General features: G+C 38.0%; 1 protein-coding gene across 2 annotated transcripts in view; it reads right to left on the reverse strand.

The window, feature by feature from the left end:
- TBK1 (TANK binding kinase 1) overlaps positions 1–22,777 on the reverse strand; it is a 53,147-nt gene that overhangs the window by 25,099 nt on the left and 5,271 nt on the right. For both annotated transcript variants that reach the window (XM_019455004.2, XM_019455002.2), the window contains exons 3-7: positions 19,786–19,926; positions 16,809–16,938; positions 13,231–13,412; positions 5,771–5,931; positions 2,781–2,891 (exon numbers count right to left, since the gene is read on the reverse strand). In XM_019455004.2, coding sequence (XP_019310549.1) covers positions 2,781–2,891; positions 5,771–5,931; positions 13,231–13,412; positions 16,809–16,938; positions 19,786–19,926 — 725 coding nt within the window. The remainder of the gene's footprint in view (positions 1–2,780; positions 2,892–5,770; positions 5,932–13,230; positions 13,413–16,808; positions 16,939–19,785; positions 19,927–22,777) is intronic.

Below are 22,777 nucleotides of genomic sequence, written 5' to 3' on the forward strand. Positions count from 1 at the left end.
AAAAATAAAAAATAAACATTAAAAAAAAAGTAAAAAAAATACATTCTTGACTATATAGCAGACACTGGAAAAAATCTTTGTTAAGAGTTTTTAAAGTAGGTAGTGGAGATCTTATTTTTTTTTTTATTTTGGACAGAGAGAAAGAGAGTGCACATACAAGCGGGAGAAGGGGGCAGATGGCAGGGAGAGGAGTGGAGGGAGAGAGAATCTTAAGCAGGCTTCATGTTCAGCGTGGAGACTAACACACATGGCCTAGAGCCATGACCTGAGCCAAAATCAAGAGTCGAATGTTCAACCGACTGAGTTGCTCAGGTGCCCTAGTAGTGGATATTTTAAGTTTTGACTAACAGGTATCTATTCTCCCTCCTTTTGTAAGAGAATCCATACCTCTCCTCTACTATCTCCCTGTGCAGAGATGGGCATGACAGCCAGGTATGGTTATTATGGTTAGTTGGAGGTGAGCAGGTGATAGCATGCAGGTTAGTGAAGTGAGAATCAACCTAGAAGTCTTTGCTCAAACTATCAGGCAAGAAAGTCTGTCTTCCCACTGGGCTTTCAAAGCTTTGAGAGTGTGAGTCTGGGAATGGTAGCAGCCACCTTGCGGCTGACCTAAAGTAAAAACAAATCAGACAGAAGCAGACCTGAACAATTTGAAGAGACCAAGTCTTGATGACACAGTCTGAGTCCAAGGATTCAGCTGGGCTTTGAGTCACATACATATGTATACTTTTAATTACAAGGCCAATCTATATCCTTCTTTACTTAAACCATCTGACTTAGGTTTTTCTCCCTTGTTATCAGTCTTGGCTAATACATATAAGAAGTGATGGTTATCTTTTTTTATAGATGCTTTATTTTTGATAGTCGTTTTCACTGCTGATTTGTAGTACTTGAAGTCCTTACTATTAAAAAAACCCCGTAAGATTATATGATATGTTTCTGTTACCTAAGCAATTTATATCAAAGAATTTATAATTCAGTATGCTCAAGACTAATTAGGCAGGTTAAGACCTGCTACCCTCCTGAAATATGTAATCTGTAGTTCAGATTGTCAAATTACTGATTCTAAGTTTCAGCAATTATTAAAAAGCCAGTGTTCCTGACGCCTTTACATTTTATGTTTTGCCTGAGATTCCAAAAATGAGTATTTTCTAAATCAAAAGTTAACACAAATCACTATGACAATATGCAATTTCTGTTCCCGAATGAAATGAATGTCTCTTCATAATGCTGGCTGCATGACCCAATTTTGTTTTGGAGACTTCTTTAAACAACACACAAAAATGAAACTGTCAGAATAGTTTTCAAAAATGATTTTAGAATTAGAACTCTTAGTTTAAATGAATTTCGCAGACATTGAAATATAAAATGATAGGTGATATTTTATTAGCTTATATAGATGATTTAAATAATAATATTCAATATTTAAAATATTAAATATTTAAATTCTTTTTTTTATATGTAGAAAATCATACAAAAAGCACCCACAAATTATAATAGGTAGTTAAGCCAGTAAATCATAACCTGTATTACTTGTGGATTATATAACTGCCATACTCAGGAAAAATGGAAGTTAATTCAATAATCAGAAATTCTATTCTTTCTTCTTTCTTTCTCACTCTCTCTCCTTCTTTCTGAGAGAAAGAGCGTGCATGCACGCATGAGCAGCAGAAGGGCAGAGAGGGAGAGACAGAATCCCAAGTAGGCCCCACACTGTCAGTGTGGAGTTTGATGTAAGGCTTGATCTTATGAACTATGAGATCATGACCTGAGCCAAAATCAAGAGATGGATGATTAATTGACTGAGCCACCCAGGAACCCCAGGAATCAGAAATTCTGAATATTGATGAGTGTTTTGGCTTTATTTCCAGAGTAAAATCTAAAATAATTTACTCTCTACTTCTAATTTCTTTCTCCTTAAATTTTTCTTTGTGATAACAGAATTCATGTCTGACAATAATAACGTTTCTGAGTTCTGGCTACTAAGTTAAAAAAGACCCATCTGAACATTTGGAATGCTGAAAAATGTAGTAGAAAACTATTAATTCTTACCTTTTCAATAATATGAGTACTTTTTAAAAATGAAGATAATACTAAATTTCTCGAGTGTTTGGGGCACCTGGGTGGCTCAGTAGGTTAAGTGTCCACTCTTGCTTCCAGCTCAGTCATGATCTCAGGGTCATGAGATCGAGCCTCACATCAGGCTCTGTATTGAGCACAGAGCCTGCTTAAGATTGATTCTCTCTCTCTCTCTCTCTGCCTCTGCCCCTCTCTGCCACTCACTCTCTCTCTCCAAAATAAAAAAATTAAACAAAACTAAATAAACTTCTTGAGGGTTTGTTTTTTAGAACTCTAGTTATTCCTATCTGTATCACCATTCCTATCTGTATCTAGTTATTCCTATCTGTATCATCTGTATCTGTATCACCATCCATCAATATGGATGATCAATATAAAAGATACAAAGGTCCCTAAGCTGGATTCCTACACTGGACAGAATTCTAAGACTAATGATTAGCAATCCTGAAAACGTATGCCTTCTGCCCTAACAGACCTCTGGCAAAATTACGCATATAGATCAGAATCCATCTTTACATTGCCACAAAGACTAAAATCACCTATCAAAGCACATCTAAAACATAGTAAAATCTTAAAAACAACAACAACATAGAAACAAAAAAACCCCAAACCAAACTACACTTAAGTATCTGTGACTTTACTCATTGAAGATCCCCAACACCAAAGTGCAAAAAAAGAAGAGCTGCATACACCACACTGACCGAGAAAGACTGCAAGAAATAGGCATGTCTCCACTCCAGTCGATTGGTCCATTTTCTGCTTTCTGTACTCCAGATATTGCACCAGAAGGCTTTCCAGTAATTATTTTATACCTTGGGAGGAATAGATGGAGAATAAATTAAGCAGTTCCTCATTGCAGAGCCTATCAATGGGCTTTGCAAAAATATTTCCTCAGTTGCACCTACAATTATCTACTAGACGAAACTTTGTGATTGATGTTCAGAGGATCCATAAAACAATCAAAATACTTTGAATCTGACTGACTGAAGTAGAATAGTGGTTGTACGATTATTTTATATATGCCATAATTAATTTTCATTGGGATCTCAGAGTGCCATATAACAGCAGCTTGATGTTCACAACAAAAATATTAATTTTTTCCATCTGAAAAAATCGAGCAAACACAAAAAAAGTTATGTTACAGAATATCTCTAGGCCATTAAAATCCCTTTTACCCAAATTATCCACAGGCAGTCAACTGGACTGTGAAATCACTGCAGAATGAACAACAGCCTGATTTTTTTTTAAAGAAGACAAAACTATACACAGCATAGTATCAGAAAGATTCTTTGCATACTGAAAAAATATATACACATACAGGAATAGGTGTGTGTACCAAAATTAAAAGCCAAATTGAATTTGATCCTTGAGGTAGGTGATAAAAATAAAGATGACCGGAAGAAAGAGATGGATGGGGAAGCAAAAGAATACTATAAAAGATGCAGCAAGTCAATAAAAGCAGCCTCTTAGGTTTCAGCACTTTCCTAAACAAAACCTGAGAGTGAGGGAGAAATAAAAGTTCATGCCTTCTGGAATACTTTCATCCAGGTGAAAATGTGAAACCTAATATAGCTGTCTTCGATGAATTTATAGATATTATTTTGGGCATAATTTTTTGTTTGTTTAATGTCTACATAAATGTGCTCTGAGAAAAATCATTTTTTCTCTAAAAAGTACAACAAACCAGTAGTACCACTGATTTGGATCACTTGCCTCTTTCCTAAAGAGGCAGCTGGGGTTTCGGCCTTAACAGAGTTTTCACAGAAGAAGGAAATTAATAAAAATAAGGTACACTCACATGAGAAAGGTCTGACTGTGGAGGAGTAAGTAGAGATATGTGAGTTTCATGCAAGAAAAAAGAAATGAATAGAATGAAAACAGAATCCTTAAAGGAGTGCTTAACATTCTTAGAAAAGCTTTACTAATGTTGATAAGATCCATATAAAAGTACATTGACAACATGTAAATGAGACACTGAGGGGGCAACACAGCTATAATGTGAGGCAGATGCATCCTTTGATAGTAAAACAGGTGTTATTACTACTTCAAGCACCTCTCAATGTTCATTATCAGTGTTCCCCAAAACCAGAGTTTCTGTGCATATAAAGAAAGAAAACTCTTCTAATGGTGTATCTGTGCACATGATGACAAAGTTTTCAGGTATTTCTAGTTGCTGATGGGTCACATGTTTCCTTTATTAGGAAGCATCATGCTTTTATTTAATCCATTTTTAGGACAGCAAGAAATGCCTCAAAAGCTTTAAAATGTATGTACGACAATAAAAACATGGTAAACTATTAGGCGCAACTTATGTTCAATGAGAAAAACACAAATTTACTCTCAGTCTTCATTAATGAAGAGATTTTACAAAATGGACGCTGCTGCAAAAGCAGGCTCAAAATGATGTTACACCAAAATCATCACTATAGTAATGGATGTCTTCTTCCCATGAAGAGGTGCTCTGTCCTTGCTGAAAACAGGTAGATATCCAGGTTTTAGCAAAAGTCATTATATCAGCTGGTTTTACCTCCTGAAATCAACAAACAGAAAAATATGCTTCTCCCTCAATTTCCTGAGATGAGATTAAAGACTGTATTTTTACAGTTGTGATTATTTAAGTCGTGTTTGCTTACAAAAGGCCTGGTCAAATATAAAGGTCTGGATACACTGGGCTGTCAGTGAGTTACTGTCCCCAAACATTCTCTAAACAACATTCATAACCTCGTAAGTTTATGTGTGCGTGGATTGGCTGTTTCTCAGGAAGCAAGGTCATTCGCTAATTTCTCTCACAATAAAAAGGTGTGTGGTCAGTGTACAGATGTTATATAATAAATTTCACATCTAGAATTCCATCTCTTTTCCTCCATTATTTGGTTTACAACAGTGATTTTACACACAGCAACTATTTTCTAATAATTATGGCAAAACATAAAGGTATAATGTACTAGTAAAATGCATTCAGTCTTTGGACTGAAACCACAACATTAGAAAAAAATTTTTAATAGTATATTAAATGTTATTTTTGAAATGGTAAAAGAAATCAGATCAGTTCAGGGTAAAAATTTTATTTCTTTTACATCTGGTAATGGTTCTGGTACTCCACAGAAGTACAGTTTTTTTCAGTTACATAAAAGAAAATCCCTGATAAGTAGTACACAAAAAGAAATAAACATATATAACATTTCTGAAATATAATCCAGAAAGCAGTGTATTTTTAATGATGGGCCAAAGACTGGATGCCATTTACACTTTGTACGTAAGATATTTTAACACAATAAGAAAAATTATGCCTAAGCACTTTATAAGGCTGCACTCTTTTTTTTTTTTTTTCAACGTTTATTTATTTTTGGGACAGAGAGAGACAGAGCATGAACGGGGGAGGGACAGAGAGAGAGGGAGACACAGAATCGGAAACAGGCTCCAGGCTCCGAGCCATCAGCCCAGAGCCTGACGCGGGGCTCGAACTCACAGACCGTGAGATCGTGACCTGGCTGAAGTCGGACGCTTAACCGACTGCGCCACCCAGGCGCCCCAAGGCTGCACTCTTATTCAAAACCAAATAGCTTAAAATATCAGAAATGATGGCTAAATCAATTTTCATTAGCATATACCTCTAACATATGACAAAACAAAATAAAGCAAAAGTACACTTTAAAAATTATTTCTAATTTTAGATGGAGAAATCACTTACATCACTTCCTTATTCCTACGTGGCCCTTCAAATGGTCTGAACGGCAGTGATCCAGTAGCTGCATGGTAAAACGTTACCCCAATGCTCCAAAGATCAACTGTTGCTCCGTATTTCTTCTGATGATCTTTTCTTAGCACTGCTCTCTCATACATATCAGGATGCTTAAAAAAAAGGATGAAGGAACTAACTTGTGTTCTATGGTATTACACACAAATGGGTATTTAATAATGCCTACAAAGTCCTTCATATTTCCCTAATAATTTCACTTTCCCAACCTGAAAAGACTACTTCATGTCGTCTTTTCCCTCCTCAAACCTCCAACACCACCCTCTTTTGACTCTCAATTTCAATGACCTCACTTTGTCTTTCAATGAGGAAATGTAAGCAAAAGAGATCAATTCTCCCTTATGCTTTTTACCAAACACCAACCTTCTTGAATGTGTCTAGACTCTAGGCCTACTTTCCAGTTATGATGGAACTAGTCCTATCAAGGGCTAACTTTTCCATCTGTGCTACGGAACCCATACTACTAATGTCTCGCCAATTCCAGAAATCAATTCCTGCAATTACCCTTTTTATTTTATGCATCAATTTCCTCCTACTGGATCAGTCCTTTTAGCTTACATACATGCTTTAAGATCTCCTATTTTTTAAAAACCTAAATTGACCTCACGACCCTTTCTAGCTATGACCCAATTCTCTTTCCCACGATAGCAAAACTTCTCAAAGTAGCTGTCCACACTTATAACTACCTTATTTCTTCATCTCCCAAGGAGGCCTATGGTATTAATTACCCATATACTTTAACTCCCAAAACTATTTCCTGCCCTGAGCTCCAGATTCACATATTCTACTGTTTTCCTGAATGTCTAAAAAGTAGCTCAAACTCGGGGTGCCTGGGTGGCTCAGTGTGTTGAGTGTCTGATGTCAGCTCAGGTCATGATCTTTCAGATTGTGAGTTCGAGCCCTTCCATCGGGCTCGCTGCTATCAGTACAGAGCCTGCTTTCCATCCTCTGTCTCCCTCTCTCTCTCTACCCCTTCCCCACTCACGCTCTGTGTCTCAAAAGTAAATGAACATTAAAAAAAAAGTAGCTCAAACTTCACATGTCCAAAATAGACTCTTCTTGGTCTTGCTCTCAAACCGGTTTCTTACTAATCTTTATCCCCTAAGTAAGCTGTACCACCATGTATCCAGTTACTTATTCCCCAAACCTATCAGGTGGCCTTGACTCCTTTTTTCTCATCTCTTAAATGCAATCCATCAGAGCAAGTCATAAGGACTCCAAGATAAAAATTAAATTTTTTAGAATTATTTCAGAGGACTAGTCTGACTGGGTTGATTGGGGATCTAGTAGGCCAGACAAGTAACTAATATGATGTTAAACACATGACTTTAAGTCCAGAAGATGCTACACTACAGATGTATGGAGTACAGATAAATTCTTTTTAATTAAAAAAATTTTTTCTTTAATGTTTATTTTTGAGAGACAGAGAAAGACAGCGTGAGTGGGGGAGGGGCAGAGAGACAGGGAGACAGAAAAACGGAAGCAGACTCCAGGTTCTGAGCTGTCAGCACAGAGCCCATTGTGGGGCTCAAACCCACAAGCCCTGAGATCATGACCTGAGTCGGATGCTCAACTGACTGAGCCACCCAGGCGTCACCCACCCCCCCACCCCCCCGGCAATTTTTTTTAATTTTTGTTTATTTATGTTAATTTTTTAAATGTTTATTTTTGAGAGTGAGAAAGAGACACAGTGCAAGTGGAGGAGGGGCAGAGAGAGAGGGAGACAGAATCCAAAGCAGGCTCCAGGCTCCAAACCATCAGCACAGAGCTTGAACCCATGAACCGGGAGATCATGACCTGAGCCGAAGTCAGACACCAAACCAACTGAGCCACCCAGTCGCCCCTATGTTTACTTGTTTTTGAGAAAGAGAGAGAGAGAGTGTGTGTGAGCAGGGGAGGGGCAGAGAGAGAGGGAGACACAGAGTCCAAAGCAGGCTCCAGGCTGTGAGCTGTCAGCACAGAGCCCAACGCAGGGCTCAAAGCCACAAACCTCAAGATCATGACCTCAGCTGAAGTTAGACGCTTAAACGACTGAGCCACCCAGGCACCCCTGGAGTACAATAAATCTTATATGACATGGCTTAGCAGCTTACAGGTCTAGACAGAGATTCTGACGGACATTTAGTTCTGCAGAATACCACCAGAAGTCATACTTGCTTAGCCTCCTGACATTTGCCTTCACAGAAGTTACGCACCGAAACTTTAAAATTCTTGGAAGATAAAGCTACAAGAGTGTACTCAGGACCAAAGTAGAGTCATCATCCAAATAAAAACAAATGCTTTACGACATTGTGGCATGTGGCTGTGGCCTAAGAGACTGGGAATGAATGCAGGTAACAAACACTATGGGGAGGGTGCTTCTAAATGATGTGGTCTGTGAATATGACTCCAAAGGGTCACCATCCCTGGATTTTCTGTGTGTATAGCAGGGTGGGAGGTGGGGATGGGGGAATCACTCTTTTGGGAAATACATTTTAACGAGAAATCAAGAGGTGATTAGCATGAGAGGTTTGAAGTGAGTGTCTAAACAGATGTCTACCAGATATATGGGGTCTCAGTGGTTTTGCTGGTTCTGTGGCACAGCATATAAACTACTATCCAAAGAAGCACCAGCCAGACCTTTGACACAGTAGCTGGTACTCAGTGTTTAAATGGTGATGTGAACAGACCAAGAGCACCTGTGTATGCCTGATATCCCCTACCACACGAGGGTGCCAAGCTGGGAAAACAAGATACAGTGTTTCTAGAAGGAGACAGGGAAATTTCCACAAAAGGTGCAATAAATAATTCTCCCACAGAGTGACTAATACTGGCTTAATATACGCTGGTTACACATGATCTCTGCTCATTGGCTCTCTCCTGAATGTGCTACTTGTGTTTGTGTAGGGCTTCATATTGTTGGGCCTGGGCCTCCACATCTAGAATAGGAACATGAGAAGAAAGCTACTGTAAAGCTCTCAGGTTACATTATTAAGATATCCATAACAGGGGCGTCTGGGTGGCTCAGTCGGTTAAGCATCCGACTCTTGATTTTGGCTCAGGCCATGATCTCACGGTTTGTGGGATCATGCCCCACGTCGAGCTCTGTGCTGACAGCATGGAGCCTGCTTGGGATTCTCTCTCTGCCCCTCCCCAGCTTGTGTGCATGTACTCTCTCTCAAAATAAATAAATAAATATTTTTTTAAAAAAGAAAAAAAAAAGATATCCATCATATTGAAAATGGTGGAAGAAAGAATGTTGAAATTTTCTTTGGACTTTTACAAACAAAGGGGAGAAGATTTAACATCTGGTCTAGGAATTCCGAAATGAGAAAAATTTTCATTTAAATATAAATACTTCTAGATTGCTGAGCTTCAGGCTATTATTTATCTCTTTTTATAACTTCTGGTATGCTGTATACGAAAATAGGGCTGGGCATAATCTGAAATAGGAAATAGATTAGAGTAAAATTTCAGCCTAGAGTACAGCATGAACTTGGGAGTTAATTTAATGTTTTGTTTTTTTCCATTTTAAAAGTCTGTTAAGAGGCAAAAGTTAAACAATGATCCTAGGATATGTGAAACATTAATAGTTGATAGTGGACGATCAGCTTCATGAAGGCTGGTGTGTAATGGCTGTTTGTTTTGCTCATCACAGTTACCGGGAAGGGCTACCGGTATTTAGTGGGCAGAGACTAGACGGGAAAGACATCCTGCTGACTAGGGAACAGTTCTGAAAACTAAGCTTCTGATATCCAGCATGACTTCTGAATATTCTGCCAGACATTTGTGGAGGTGGTAAGTCTATTACTCCATCTTATAAATAAATGTAAAATATTTTTGTACACAAAGTATTTTTGTAGCTACAAGAATGTACCTTTATGTAAATCTATTTTGTTTAGTTACAAAATACTAAGAATTATTCACTGGTTTGGAAAATCCTGTCAGTGACACCACCACTTGTGATGTGGGACTCATTAACAGAACATACAAGTTATCACTGCACTTGCGCTGGAAATGATAATACGTGCAAGTGTAAGCATTGGATTATTTAATTTGTCAGTAAAGTTATTCCTAGACTTTTATATATTAAATATCTCTGATATTTATTATAAATATTTTCTTTTATATTATTATTGAGGTGATATGCCATTCTCTTAATTAGGCACACGAGTTGATTATATCTAAGAATTTCATTTCAAGACACTGAAGGGAACACTGTAAAACATTTACTACAAAAAGGAAGTGACTGGGGCGCCTGGATGGCTCGGGTGGTTGAGTGTGTCTGACTCTTGATTCTGGCTCAGGTCATGATCCCAGTGTTGTGGGATTGAGCTCTGCGTTGGGCTCCAAGCTAAACATGGAGCCTGCTTAACATTCATTCTTCTCTCTCTCTCCCCCTCTCCTTTCTTCCCTGTCTCTACCCCTCTCCCCTGCTGGTGTGTGTGCTCGCTCTCTTAGAGAGAGAGAGAGAGAGAGAGAGAGAGAGAGAGAGAGAGAGAGAGAGGTGTCATACAGAGTTGAAACCACTAGGGTTGTATGTTGTGATGTTATGGCTGGCCTCTGCTTATATCTCCAACTTCAACTCCTACCCCCCCCCCCCCCTTCACTCATTAAATTCTGCCAAACTGCCATCCTTTCTGTTTCTCAAACTTCCAAGGTCATTCTTGTTTCTAAGCCTTTGCAGTTCCTGGTTCCCTCTGCTTGTCATGCTCTTCCCCCAAATCTTTGCATGGCTTGCTTCTTTTTAATCACATCTAAGTGTCACTTAGGATTGAAAGGAGGCTTTCCCTAGCTATCTTTCTCCTGCTAGTTGTTGTTAATCTTATTACTTTATTGTCTTCCCAACACTTTAATTACCTGAATTTATCTTATTTACTTATTATTAACTATTTCCCCACTAGAATGTGGGTTCCCTAGGAGCAGGAATCGTGTGCATGCAGTTCACGGCTGAAGTTCCAGGGCCTACAACACTGCCTGGCACACAGTAGGCACCCCATAGATATTTGTTGGATGAATCTAATCCATTTGTAAGTTTTTGTATTAAAAGATTATCAAAATATAACTAAAAATTAATTTGGGGTTATATACTGTTATATATAACAGTATATACCAAACAACTTAAGACACTAAATTCAGGGCAGACTTAGAATAATATGAATAAACCTATAGGGGCAGTTAGATTTTATTCTCCATGTTATAAACTACAATGGCAGAATCTAATTGGAAAAAAGTCACAGAAACCAAGACTTTTTTTTAAAGTAATCTGTATATCCAACAGGGGGCTCAAACTCATGACCTCAAGATCAAGAGTCAGATGCTCTACTGACCGAGCCAGTGAAATGCTCCCATAATCTAAGACTTTTAAGATAAAGTCCAGAGCCATGAGCAATTAGTGATAGCTATATATTATAAACTTCCTGATTACATGTCAAACGTACTGACTTTTTGTTTTAAATTTTTATTAGTGAAATATAATTGACATACATTGTTATATTAGTTTCAGGTGTATAACATAGTGATTCAACAATTCTATACATTACACAAAACTCACCACAGTAAGTGTAGTTACCACAAAGGAAATGAAAGCAAAAATAAACACTAAAATAAAAAGCTTTGCACAACAAAGGAAACCACCAACAAATCGTAAAGGCAACCTACTGAATGGGAGAAGGTAATTGCAAATGATATCTCTGGTAAAGGGTTAATATCCAAGACATATGAAGAACTCATATGGGGGTGCCCAGCTGGCTCAGTCGGTGGAGCATACGACTCTTGATCTCAGGGTTGTGAGTTTGAGCCCCAGGTTGAATGTAGAGAGGTTACTTAAAATCCTAAAAACAAAAATCAAAAAAACAAAAAAACTCCTACAGCTCAACACCAAAAACCCAAAAATAATCCAATTAATAAATGGGCAAGGGACCTGAAAAAACATTTTCCTGAAGAAGACATACATATGGCCAATGGTCACATGAAAAGATGCTCAACATCACAAATCGTCAGGGAAATGCAAATCAAAACCAGGAGATTATCACCTCATACCAGTCAGAATGGCTAGTATAAAAACAGAAGAAATAACAAAGGGCCTGGGTGGCTCCCTTGGTTAAATGTCCAGCTGCTTAGGTCATTATCTCACAGTCTGTGAGTGCAGAACCTGCTTCAGATTCTGTCTCTCCCCCCTCAACCTCTTGCATGCATGTGCACATGCTCTCTGTCTCCCCAAAATAAATAAACATTAAAAAAAGAGGAAATAATAAATGTTGGCAAGGATGTGGAGAAAAGGGAACTCTCAGGTACTGTTGGTGGGATAGTAAATTGGTACACTGTGGAAAATAGTATGGCGGTTGCTCAAAAAAGTAAATGTACTTATTTTAAAGTATATTTTCTTAACTTTTCCAAACGTTATACTAACTTCACACAAACACACCAACACAAACAGTTTCAACACAGGGCTTTTCTAGCTTTCTAGCAGTTTAAGTTAGATCTTTTAAAAAACATTTCATTTTTGTGTGCTTCTATTAATGGTCCTGTCTTTCAATAACCAATCTCCCTGAATAGAATCTTCTGCTTCAGAATTATAATGAATTTTGCTCTACAGGGGATATTATAACAAGCTTGTAATATATTAACTGCTCTGATCAAAAAAAAAGAGCATTTACTAGCTAGATGCTTCTTAAGTGTACATACAGCTTTTTTCTTTTAATTTTTTTTTTTTTTCAACGTTTTTTTTTATTTATTTTTGGGACAGAGAGAGACAGAGCATGAACGGGGGAGGGGCAGAGAGAGAGAGAGAGACACAGAATCGGAAACAGGCTCCAGGCTCCGAGCCATCAGCCCAGAGCCCGACGCGGGGCTCGAACTCACGGACCGCGAGATCGTGACCTGGCTGAAGTTGGACGCTTAACCGACTGCGCCACCCAGGCGCCCCGCTTTTTTCTTTTAATATAGATCCACAGCATTAGTAAATTAAAGAACCTAAGAGTGTTAAAAACTTATAAGAATTTTTTTTAAGTTTATTTCTTTATTTTGAGAGAGAGAGAGAGAATGCGCAAGTGAGGAAGGGGCAGAGAGAGAGGGAGAGAGAAAGAATCCCAAGTCGACTCTGCTGTCAGCGCAGAGACTGACGTGGGGCTCGAGCCCATGAACCATGAGATCGTGACCTGAGCCAAAGTCAGATGCTTAATCAACTGAGCCACCCAGGTGCCCCTAAAACTCATGTAAGAATTTTCAACAGAAAAATAACAGCATCCTTAGAAGCCAATATCTAATTCCCTCATTACACACCAAATTCATTAGAATAAAAAGTTTAAGTTTTGTCCTAAAAGTTACTAAGACATTTTATAGTAAACTGGTTAACCAGTTACCTGTATTTATAACCTATTCATCTTTAAATAAATTACTGATGCATGACTTACCAAATATTCTTCTGTGCCATACAAAGAAACAAACTGTTCATCATCTTCTAATTCTCTAGCTGCACCAAAATCTGTGAGTTTGTACACAGACTGTCCATCTTCCCCTATAACACGCATGATGTTTCCTGGCTTGATATCACGGTGCACTATGCCATTCTCTCGTAGATGGTTCATTCCACCCACTTAATAAAACAAAGGAAATCATAATGTAGGCATCTATGTGTGTGTGCATCAAATTCACAGACATCATTCACTCATATTCACTCAATATGTTTTTCCATAAGTTGGTCCAAAGTCATTTTTACCAAAGAAGAAATAGATAGTATTTATGTTTATGTTATCTCATATTTGAGTAATAAAAAGTTTTAGAATAAGGATCAATATGGTCTAAGGAAGAGTGCAATCTCTCTTAATTAAATATTATCAGGAAAATGGAACAAAATGATCTTAAGCATATGACTTCCTGAATTACTTTTGATTATATACATGTGGGCAATCTGCCTAAACTTAAGAATAATGATTCCTGAGAAAGATACCAATCTTTCATCATAGTTTCATATTTCTTTACCTTGGGGAAAGAATTCCATAAAAAAGTAAACTGCACTCAATACATAAAACAGTAAAAAAGTAACAGAGGCAAAGTGTCAGACTAGCTTCCAAGAATATTATTTCTCATATGTTTAAAGCTATTCTAAAAAGGCCATTTTCCTTTTTTTTTAAGGGTAGAGGTGGCTACAATGCTGAAATTAACCTGTTTTGGGCGGTAGGTAGTGCCCCTAAATGCTAGTTTGAAACGTCTGACAGCTGACAGATGAATGCCCAAATATAACCTATGAAAATAAGTTTAGAGGTATCACATTCAATTATGAAAACTCAGGGCTACCAGTATACTTGGGAAGTCATTGATTATCTATAACTTCTACTAGGTTAAACAGGCTGCAGCATAGATTTTCTCTCATTTTTTTTTAAGTTTTTTTTTTTGGTGTTTTTTTTTTAACGTTTATTTATTGAGACAGAGAGAGACAGAGCATGAACGGGGGAGGGTCAGAGAGAGGGAGACACAGCATCTGAAACAGGCTCCAGGCTCTGAGCTGTCAGCACAGAGCCCGATGCGGGGCTCGAACTCATGGACCGTGTGATCATGACCTGAGCCGAAGTCGGCCGCTTAACCGACTGAGCCACCCAGGCGCCCCGATTTTCTCTTATTTTATCCTCACTGAAAGAATCTCTACACTGCTTCCAATGCCAAGTTCAAGAACTCCCACTAACCTTATGCCTTCTTTATCACTGGGCTTTACTCATTCCTCAAATACTGATTCATTTCTCTCCAAGAAGATATTATTCTCTTCAGTTGCTATATATATATTTATTTATTTGAATTTTTAAAATAGCTTTCTTGAGGTAAAATTCACATATAAAATTCAGCCTTTTAAAGTATACAACTGAGTAGTTTTCAGAAGAGTCAAAGTCAAACAACCATCACTAGTTTCAGAACATTTTCATTATGTCAAAAAGAAACCCCACGCCATTAGCAGTTAGTCCTCAACTCTGTCGTCCCCTCAAACCTCTGGCAATGACTTATCTGCTGTCTCTATGGATATGTCTATTCTGGACATTTCATATAAATGAAATCATATAAATACTGTGACCTTTTGTTGTCTGCCTTCCTTCACTTAGCAAAATGTATCCATGTTACAGCATGTATCACTACTATATTTCTCTGTTTTTTTTAATGTAAGCTCTAGGCCCAACGTGGGGCTTGAACTCATAACCCCAAGATCAAGAGTCACATGATCTATCACCTGAGCCAGCCAGGCACCCCTATGTCTTTTTTATGAACAGATAATATGCCATTGTATGGATATACCACATTTGTTTATTCATCAGTTGATGGATACTTGGGCTCTTTCCATTTTGTGACTATTATGAACACTCGTGTCCAAGTTTTTGTGTGGATGTTTTTAATTCTTCTAAGTAAATATCTAGCAATGGAATTGCTAAGTCATATGTTTAATCTTTGGAGGAACTGCTAGACTGTTTTCCAAAGTGGCTGCACATTTTTACAATCCCACCAGCTATATAAAGTGCTCCAACTTCTTCACACCCTTGGCAACACTTTTGTTTTGTCTTTTTGATTTTGGCTATGCTATTGGGGATGAAGTGGCATCACTTTGTGGTTTTGATTTGCATTTCCCTACTTACTTACTTTTCTCCATTGCTCATTTTTAAATTGGGTTATTTGTCTTTTTATTAAGTTGTCAGAATAAAAGTTCCTTATTGGGACCTCATCAAAATAAAAAGCTTCTGCACAGCGAAGGAAACAATCAGCAAAACTAAAAGGCAACCGACAGAATGGGAGAAGATATTTGCAAACGACATTATCAAATAAAGGGTTAGTATTCAAAATCTATAAAGAACTTATCAAACTCAACACCCAAAAAACAAATAATCCAGTGAAGAAATAGGCAAAAGACATGAATAGACACTTCTCCAAAGAAGACATCCAGATGGCTAACAGAAACATTATCACCAGGGAAATGCAAATCAAAACCACAATGAGATACCACCTCACACCTGTCAGAATGGCTAACATTAACAACTCAGGCACAACAGATGTTGGCGAGGATGTGGAGAGAGAGGATCTCTTTTGCATTGTTGGTGGGAATGCAAGCTGGTGCAGCCATTCTGGAAAACAGTATGGAGGTTCCTCAAAAAACTAAAAACAGAACTACCCTACGACCCAGCAATGCACTACTAGATATTTATCCAAAGGATACAGGTGTGCTGTTTTGAAGGGACACATGCACCCCCATGTTTACAGCAGCACTATCAACAATAGCCAAAGTATGGAAAGAGCCAAAATGTCCATCAATGGATGAATGGATAAAGAAGATGTGGTATATATATGTACACATACAATAGAATAATATTCAGCAATCAAAAAGAATGAAATCTTGCCGTTCGCAACTACATGGATGGAACCAGAGGGTATTATGCTAAGTGAAATTAGTCAGAGAAAGACAAATATCCTATGACTTCACTCATATGAGGACTTTAAGAGACAAAACAGATGACCATAAGGGAAGGGAAACTAAAATAATATAAAAACAGGGAGGGGGACAAAGCATAAGAGACTAATAAATATGGAGAACAAACAGAGGGTTACTGGAGAAGGTGTGGGAGGGGGTATGGGCTAAACGAGTAAGAGGCATTAAGGAATCTACTCCTGAAATCATTGTTGCACTATATGCTAATTTGGATGTAAATTAAAACAAATAAAATTAAGTATTATGTTGGAAAAAAAAAAGTTCCTTATCAGATAAATGATTTGCAAATATTTCCTCTCATTCTATGGGTTGTTTTTTCACTTACTTGATGTTGTCCTTTGAAACACAAAGTTTTTAATGTTGATGAAGTTCCAATTTATCTATTTTTTCTTTTTGTACTTGTGCTCTTAGGGTCAGATCTAAGAGAGCACTGCATAAAGGTCTTTGGTTTTGAATAGATTACTTTTTAAAAATTCTTGTATGATTAAATTGTATTTACACAGATCTATAAAATCATGTAAACAAACGTACCCACATCTCGCAAAACAATTAAAAATTCAGACTCTGGTAGTCCATAGGCATTAGATGGCTCTTCTAAAACAGTGTATAAACTTCCGCATGGACAAAATTCCATAATAAGTACTTTATGTCTTGTTGTTGTCTGAAAAAAAAAAAAATCACTGATTGGGACTCAATATAAAAATAAGTTTTTATTATATGCCAATAGTTATCTAATTTCACTTAAATGTGGAATTTATTACAATGATGAAGGCACTGTGAACTGCTTTACCTGGAATTTGTTAAATATTTACTGACCATATGCACATAACAATCAACATCTTGTAAATTCCTACTGGATTTATGTTTGAAGACAATGAAAGCTGGCTAAATCTGAATTAGAAAAATCACTGCTACACCGTTATAATGGTTCTTTGAAAACTATCTTTAATTCCTAATACATAATAGTACATTTAGGACACTAATCTTCTAACAAATCTCTTAACACCTGAAATTCTTCTCAGGACAAGTACTTTTACTTCAAGGAATAGAGTTCTAGCCAAAAACAAAAAGATGGCAGAATGGCTGAGTGGTCCCTCTTGTAGCAAAGTTCTAGTCTGCTCATTTGTTTTAAATGTTGATTTTCATGTACCACCGATTGTAAGATATACCATCAATTTCATAACAGCTTCAGAGGGAAAAACAATTCATAACAATTCATAACCAATTTCATAACAGCTTCAGGAACTTGAAAATGTGATTATAAGTCTTAAAATCCAGTATTTATCTCTAATTTTGTATCCTTTTTTTAAAAATTTTTTAAAATGCATTATTTTTAAATTATTTTTAACTTTGTTGTTTTTTTTTTTTTAATGTTTATTTTGAGAGTGCGCAAGTGGTGAAAGGGCAGAAAGAGAGGGAGGGAGAGAACTCCAAGCAAGCTCTGCACTGACAGCTTAATCTCACAAACTGTGAGATCATGATCTGAGCCAAAATCAAGAGCTGACACTTAACCGACTAAGCACCCCAAGACTGTTGTTTTTAGACAATGAAATAATATATGTTGATTGTTGAAAATCTGGGAAATATCCATAATTCCATCACCAGAGATAATTACGCTAATATTTTGGTGCACTTCCTTTTAGCCTTTTTCCTATATATCGAACCACACTATAGATACATAACACTATTTGTACATGATACCTACCGTACATTCAGGATCATACTGCATGTATGTTTTAATCCTATTTTTCTCACGTAATATTATACACAAACATGTTCCCAGGTGATTCAAATTTTGGTAAACATCTCTTCATTACTGCTTAACTACTGTGTAGCGAAGAATAAATTCTACCCCAAGAAAGGTCAGGCCTTTGTCTGCCCTGGGCAACTGGGAGGTGATCACTAGACCTCTGGAGTATCTTGTGTGCCAGAAGTGTCTTTCTTTGGGAGCTCTGGCCACATAACAGTCTAATAATGTAATTTATAATGGGGGTTTTAGGATGCACACATCCACTTCAACTTCCAGAGGAAATGGAGACTGAAGGGGTTGGCCTGAAACTCTGGAAAGGGCAGCCACGTAGGCAGTATGTGATGGAGTCCCAATAAAAAGTGTAGACATCAAAAGCTCTAGTGAGTTTCCAAGGCTAGCGACGCTCTGTGCATACTGTCATACATCAAGGCCAGGAGGGTAATGTATCCACGAGGACAAGGAAGACTCATGTTTGGAATCCGCCTACGAATTTCTTCCTGTGACTAGTTCTAAGTCGTATCCTTTCGCTACAATAAAACGAACTGTAAGGATAGAGCTTTCCCGAGTTCTGTGAGTCCTTCAACCTTCTAGCAAATTACCAAACCTGGGGACAGTCACGGGGAGCTCCAGACTTGACCCGGTCAAGTGATGACCAAACAGCCTCAGGGACCCCTGAGTTCACAGCCAGCGTCTGAATGAGCACAGTCTTGTGGGGACTGTTCTCTCCAACTGTGCAGTATGCCAAACTCTTCTGCAGCAGCTGGGGTCAAAAAGTCTTGAACAGAGGAGGCAGTCTGAAGGGCTACGCTCTTAGCATGGAGTATAGCAAACTGAGTATCTATCATATATTCTAACTTATTTAACCATTCTTTATTATAAACAGGGCAGTATGAACATCTTTGTGCATAAAACTGTAATTTACATTTCTGATTAGTTCCTAAAAGGAAGTACTCACTAAAAATGAAATCACTATTATAAGGAGTATAAACTGCCAAACTATTATTCAAAAAGTGTGATTTTATTGATTACCCATGTCTAAGGGGATTAAACTAGATTTCTATTTCCATTACTTCTAATTTTCCTAACGACATTCTTATTTTCATTGTTTCTCCCTAAAGTCAGTCCTATCCTTAACATACTGTATTAATATATATAGTATATACGCTCTATGTTATATAAATTTCTGGATTCCTAGGATTTTTATCCTTTTACAAAGCCTTCTTTGTATTGACTCGTTACTTTCAGAATTATGATGATTTCATGGGGCACGTGGGTGGCTCAGTTGGTTAAGTGTCCAACTTCAGCTGAGGTCATGATCTCAGGGTTCATGGGTTCGAGCCCTGCATCAGGTTCTGTGCTGACAGCTCGGACCCTGGAGCCTGCTTCGGATTCTGTGTCTCCCCTTCTCTCTGTCCCTCCCAACACTGCACACTCTCTCTCTCTCTCTCTCTAAAATACATAAACATTATAAAAAAAAAATAGAATTATGTCAATTTAACTTCACTTAGTTTTTAGTAAAATGCTGGTAACCATATTCTATACTCTTATTTCCTATGCTACCTTTTCTGATTCCATGATACTTCCATCGTTATATCTCCTCAAGAATCTTTGAGGACACAGTATTTGGTTATATGAACTGTAATTTTCACCATTAACAAAAAACTCATTGTTTATAAAACAATTTTTTACATTGGGTCATTTCTAAATTGCAATAACTACAACAAACATGAGAAGATTAACTAAAGTGTTACTACTTACCTCCTCTTCAATAGCAAATAATTTGACAATATTTTTGTGATTGAGTTTTTTTAACACTTCAAATTCTCTCATTTGAACATCCACTGGACGAAGGAAGCTTATGTTATTAAATACTTTGATAGCAAATAAGTCACCAGTTTTCTAAAAAAAGAGAGAGAGAGAGAGAGAGAGAGAGAGAGAGAAAGGTTTTATTTAAAATATAAATATTTAAAATATAAAATATATTTTATTTAAAATATAAATATTAAAATAGAAATAAAATATAAATAAATAAAGCTGCCATCAGAACTAGATAGCAATTTACCTTTCTTATAGAACACCTAAATATATATATATTTTTTTTTTTGAGAGAAGGGGAGGGGAAGGGGCAGAGAGAGAGAGACAGAGAGAATCCCAAGCTGCCAGCACAGAGCCCAAGGCAGGGCTCAATCTCACGAACTGTGAGATCATGCCCTGAGCCGAAATCAAGAGTCAGATGCTCACCAGTGGAGCCACCCAGGTGCCCCATAGGACAGTTAAATATTTTTAAGCATAGGTAATTCTATTAGGGCTCTTCATTTGTTTTTATTTTTATTTATTTTTTTGAGAGACAGCAAGTGAGTGAGGGACAGAGAGAGACAGAGAGAGAGGGAGGGAAGGAGAGAGGGGGAGAGAAAGAGAGAGATTGAGAAGCAAGGCTCACCAAAGTGGAGCCTGAGCTCACCTGATGTGGGACTCAAACTCAGGAACTGTGAGATGGTGACCTGAGCCAAAGCCAGGTGCTTAATGACTGAGCCACCCAGGCGCCCACTTCACTTGTTTTTAAAGCTAAAATCAGTCAATCAACTGCTCCAAATCTCTTTCAAATGGTATGCTTTGGAATGAAGAAATGGCTATTTTCTTTCATATTAAAAACACTTCCAGAGGTGCCTGGCTAGCCTAGTTGGTATAGCAGGCAACTCTTGATCTTGGGGTCATGAGTTCAAGCCCCATATTGGGCCTAGAGCCCACTTAAAAATGAATGAATAAATGAATGAATATTGGGGGGGGGAAAAGCTTCTGTTATGACACACGAGGCAAAGATAGTCCTTCACATGTAAGAAAAAAAAGAGCTTTAATAATACCAAATGTGAAAGTATATTTTAGATAAGAAAGTGGGGGCAGGGGGCGCCTGGGTGGCTCAGTCAGTTGAGCATCCAACTTTGGCTCATCTCATGGCTTGTGAGTTCGAGCCCCACGTCAGGCTCTGTGCTGACAGCTCAGAGCCTAGAGCCTGGAGCCTGTTTCAGATTCTGTGTCTCCCTCTCTCTTTGCCCCTCCTCCACTCACACTGTGTGTGTGTATCTCTTTCTCTCTGGCAAAAATGAATAAACATTAAAAAAAAAAAATCAAAAAGAAAAAACAGGGGAACTCACAAGGGTTTCTCCTGGGCCTCGTAATTTAAAAACTAAACAAAACAGAAAAAGAGAGATTGAAAACCACATTCCACATAGGAAATTTCATTAGGAACTCAAAGTAATGAAATTAATTGTTAAGAAACACCCCCTCTATGCAACACTGTGTGTGTGGATATGCGAGTGGAAGTAGGAGTTGGAGTCGGTCGGGTTCAAGTAGAGTATCGTCATTGGATTGCACCACTGCTGCCTTGGAGAACTTTCTGCGACTTCACCTAGATGACGAGGGCAGATTGTTTCTTCACAAAGCCTTCTCTTAGAGGATCAAAGGTATTTCCTCTTCTCTGTGGATGTACCTGCAGCACCCACTCTCACAGCACACTGAAGTAGATTACACAGAAAATGACAATGCACCCTTCTGGCTGGGAGGGACTTTTCGAGGTACAAACATAAGCTTCATTTCAGATACACATTACCTATGTTCTTCATATTAACCTGACTTTAAGCTCTCTTCCAGACCCTCGCATCTCCTTCCAATCACTCTAATCTAAGCAATCTCCTTGGTGGTCAATCCAGATTCTCGGAGTTAAATCTTACTTTTCCCATAATGCAAGGTTGAACTTCCCTGGAGCAAGTGGAAAGATCATTTCCTCTTTGAATTTGGGGTTCGAGCACCACCTGCCTAAAGATATTTCATGGCTTCCCATCTGTCAGGATCTCTGTGCTCTCTCTACAGCTTTCCCACTGCTGACAGCCATGATCACCTCAGAACCTCATGATCTTTTTTTTTTTTTTTTTAAGTTTTATTTATTTTGAGAGAGAGAGAGAGCACGAGCAGGAGAAGGGCAGAGAGAGAGACAGAGAGAATCCCAAGCAGGCTCTGCACTGCCAGCACGGAGCCCGTTCTCACCTACCAGGAGATCATGGCCTGAGCCAAAACCAAGAGTCGGATGCCTAACTGACTGAGCCACACAGGCACCCTAGAACTTCTTGACCTTTTTCTCACTCAGAACCTCATGATCTGTTTCTCACCTCAGAACCTCATGATCTGTTTCTCACCTCAGAACCTCATGATCTTTTTTTCTTAAAACCATTTAACTGCTTCACAATCTCTCTTCAAGATCACTATTTGGAGACCACCATCCATGTGCCGTGATCACAACTCCCTCACCCTTGTCCTCCCCTCACACCAAAGACACATATATTTTTTTCCAGAGAAAACGTCCACTGACCATTTTCAGACAATATGAAAAGAGAATAACAACTGAACCACAATCAAATTACAGTTTTTCCATTTGTTCAACCAGAATAAGAACACTGTCAAATCTATACGACCCAACGTGTACCACCAAGATTTTGCTTGAGGATTCCTGTCTTCAACGTAGTCTAAAATTAGGATAATCCTATCAGAGGAGCAATCAGGGAAAATAATATAATGTTGCAAAGTGCCCACTGAGTTCAAGGCTAGCATTTTCCAAACTTCTGTAGTCTATATCATAACTGTGAGATTATTGGCACAACAGTTGGGAATCTATTGTTTTCCATTTATTCAACTGCACAGTCATCTATCATTCACTGTCCCTAAGTCAAAGGGAATATGAATAATATTTAGAGATCTA

The sequence above is a fragment of the Panthera pardus genome, unplaced genomic scaffold, assembly GCF_024362965.1.
Source record: "Panthera pardus isolate Hobbes unplaced genomic scaffold, ASM2436296v1 HiC_scaffold_6, whole genome shotgun sequence".
Lineage (NCBI taxonomy): Eukaryota > Metazoa > Chordata > Mammalia > Carnivora > Felidae > Panthera > Panthera pardus.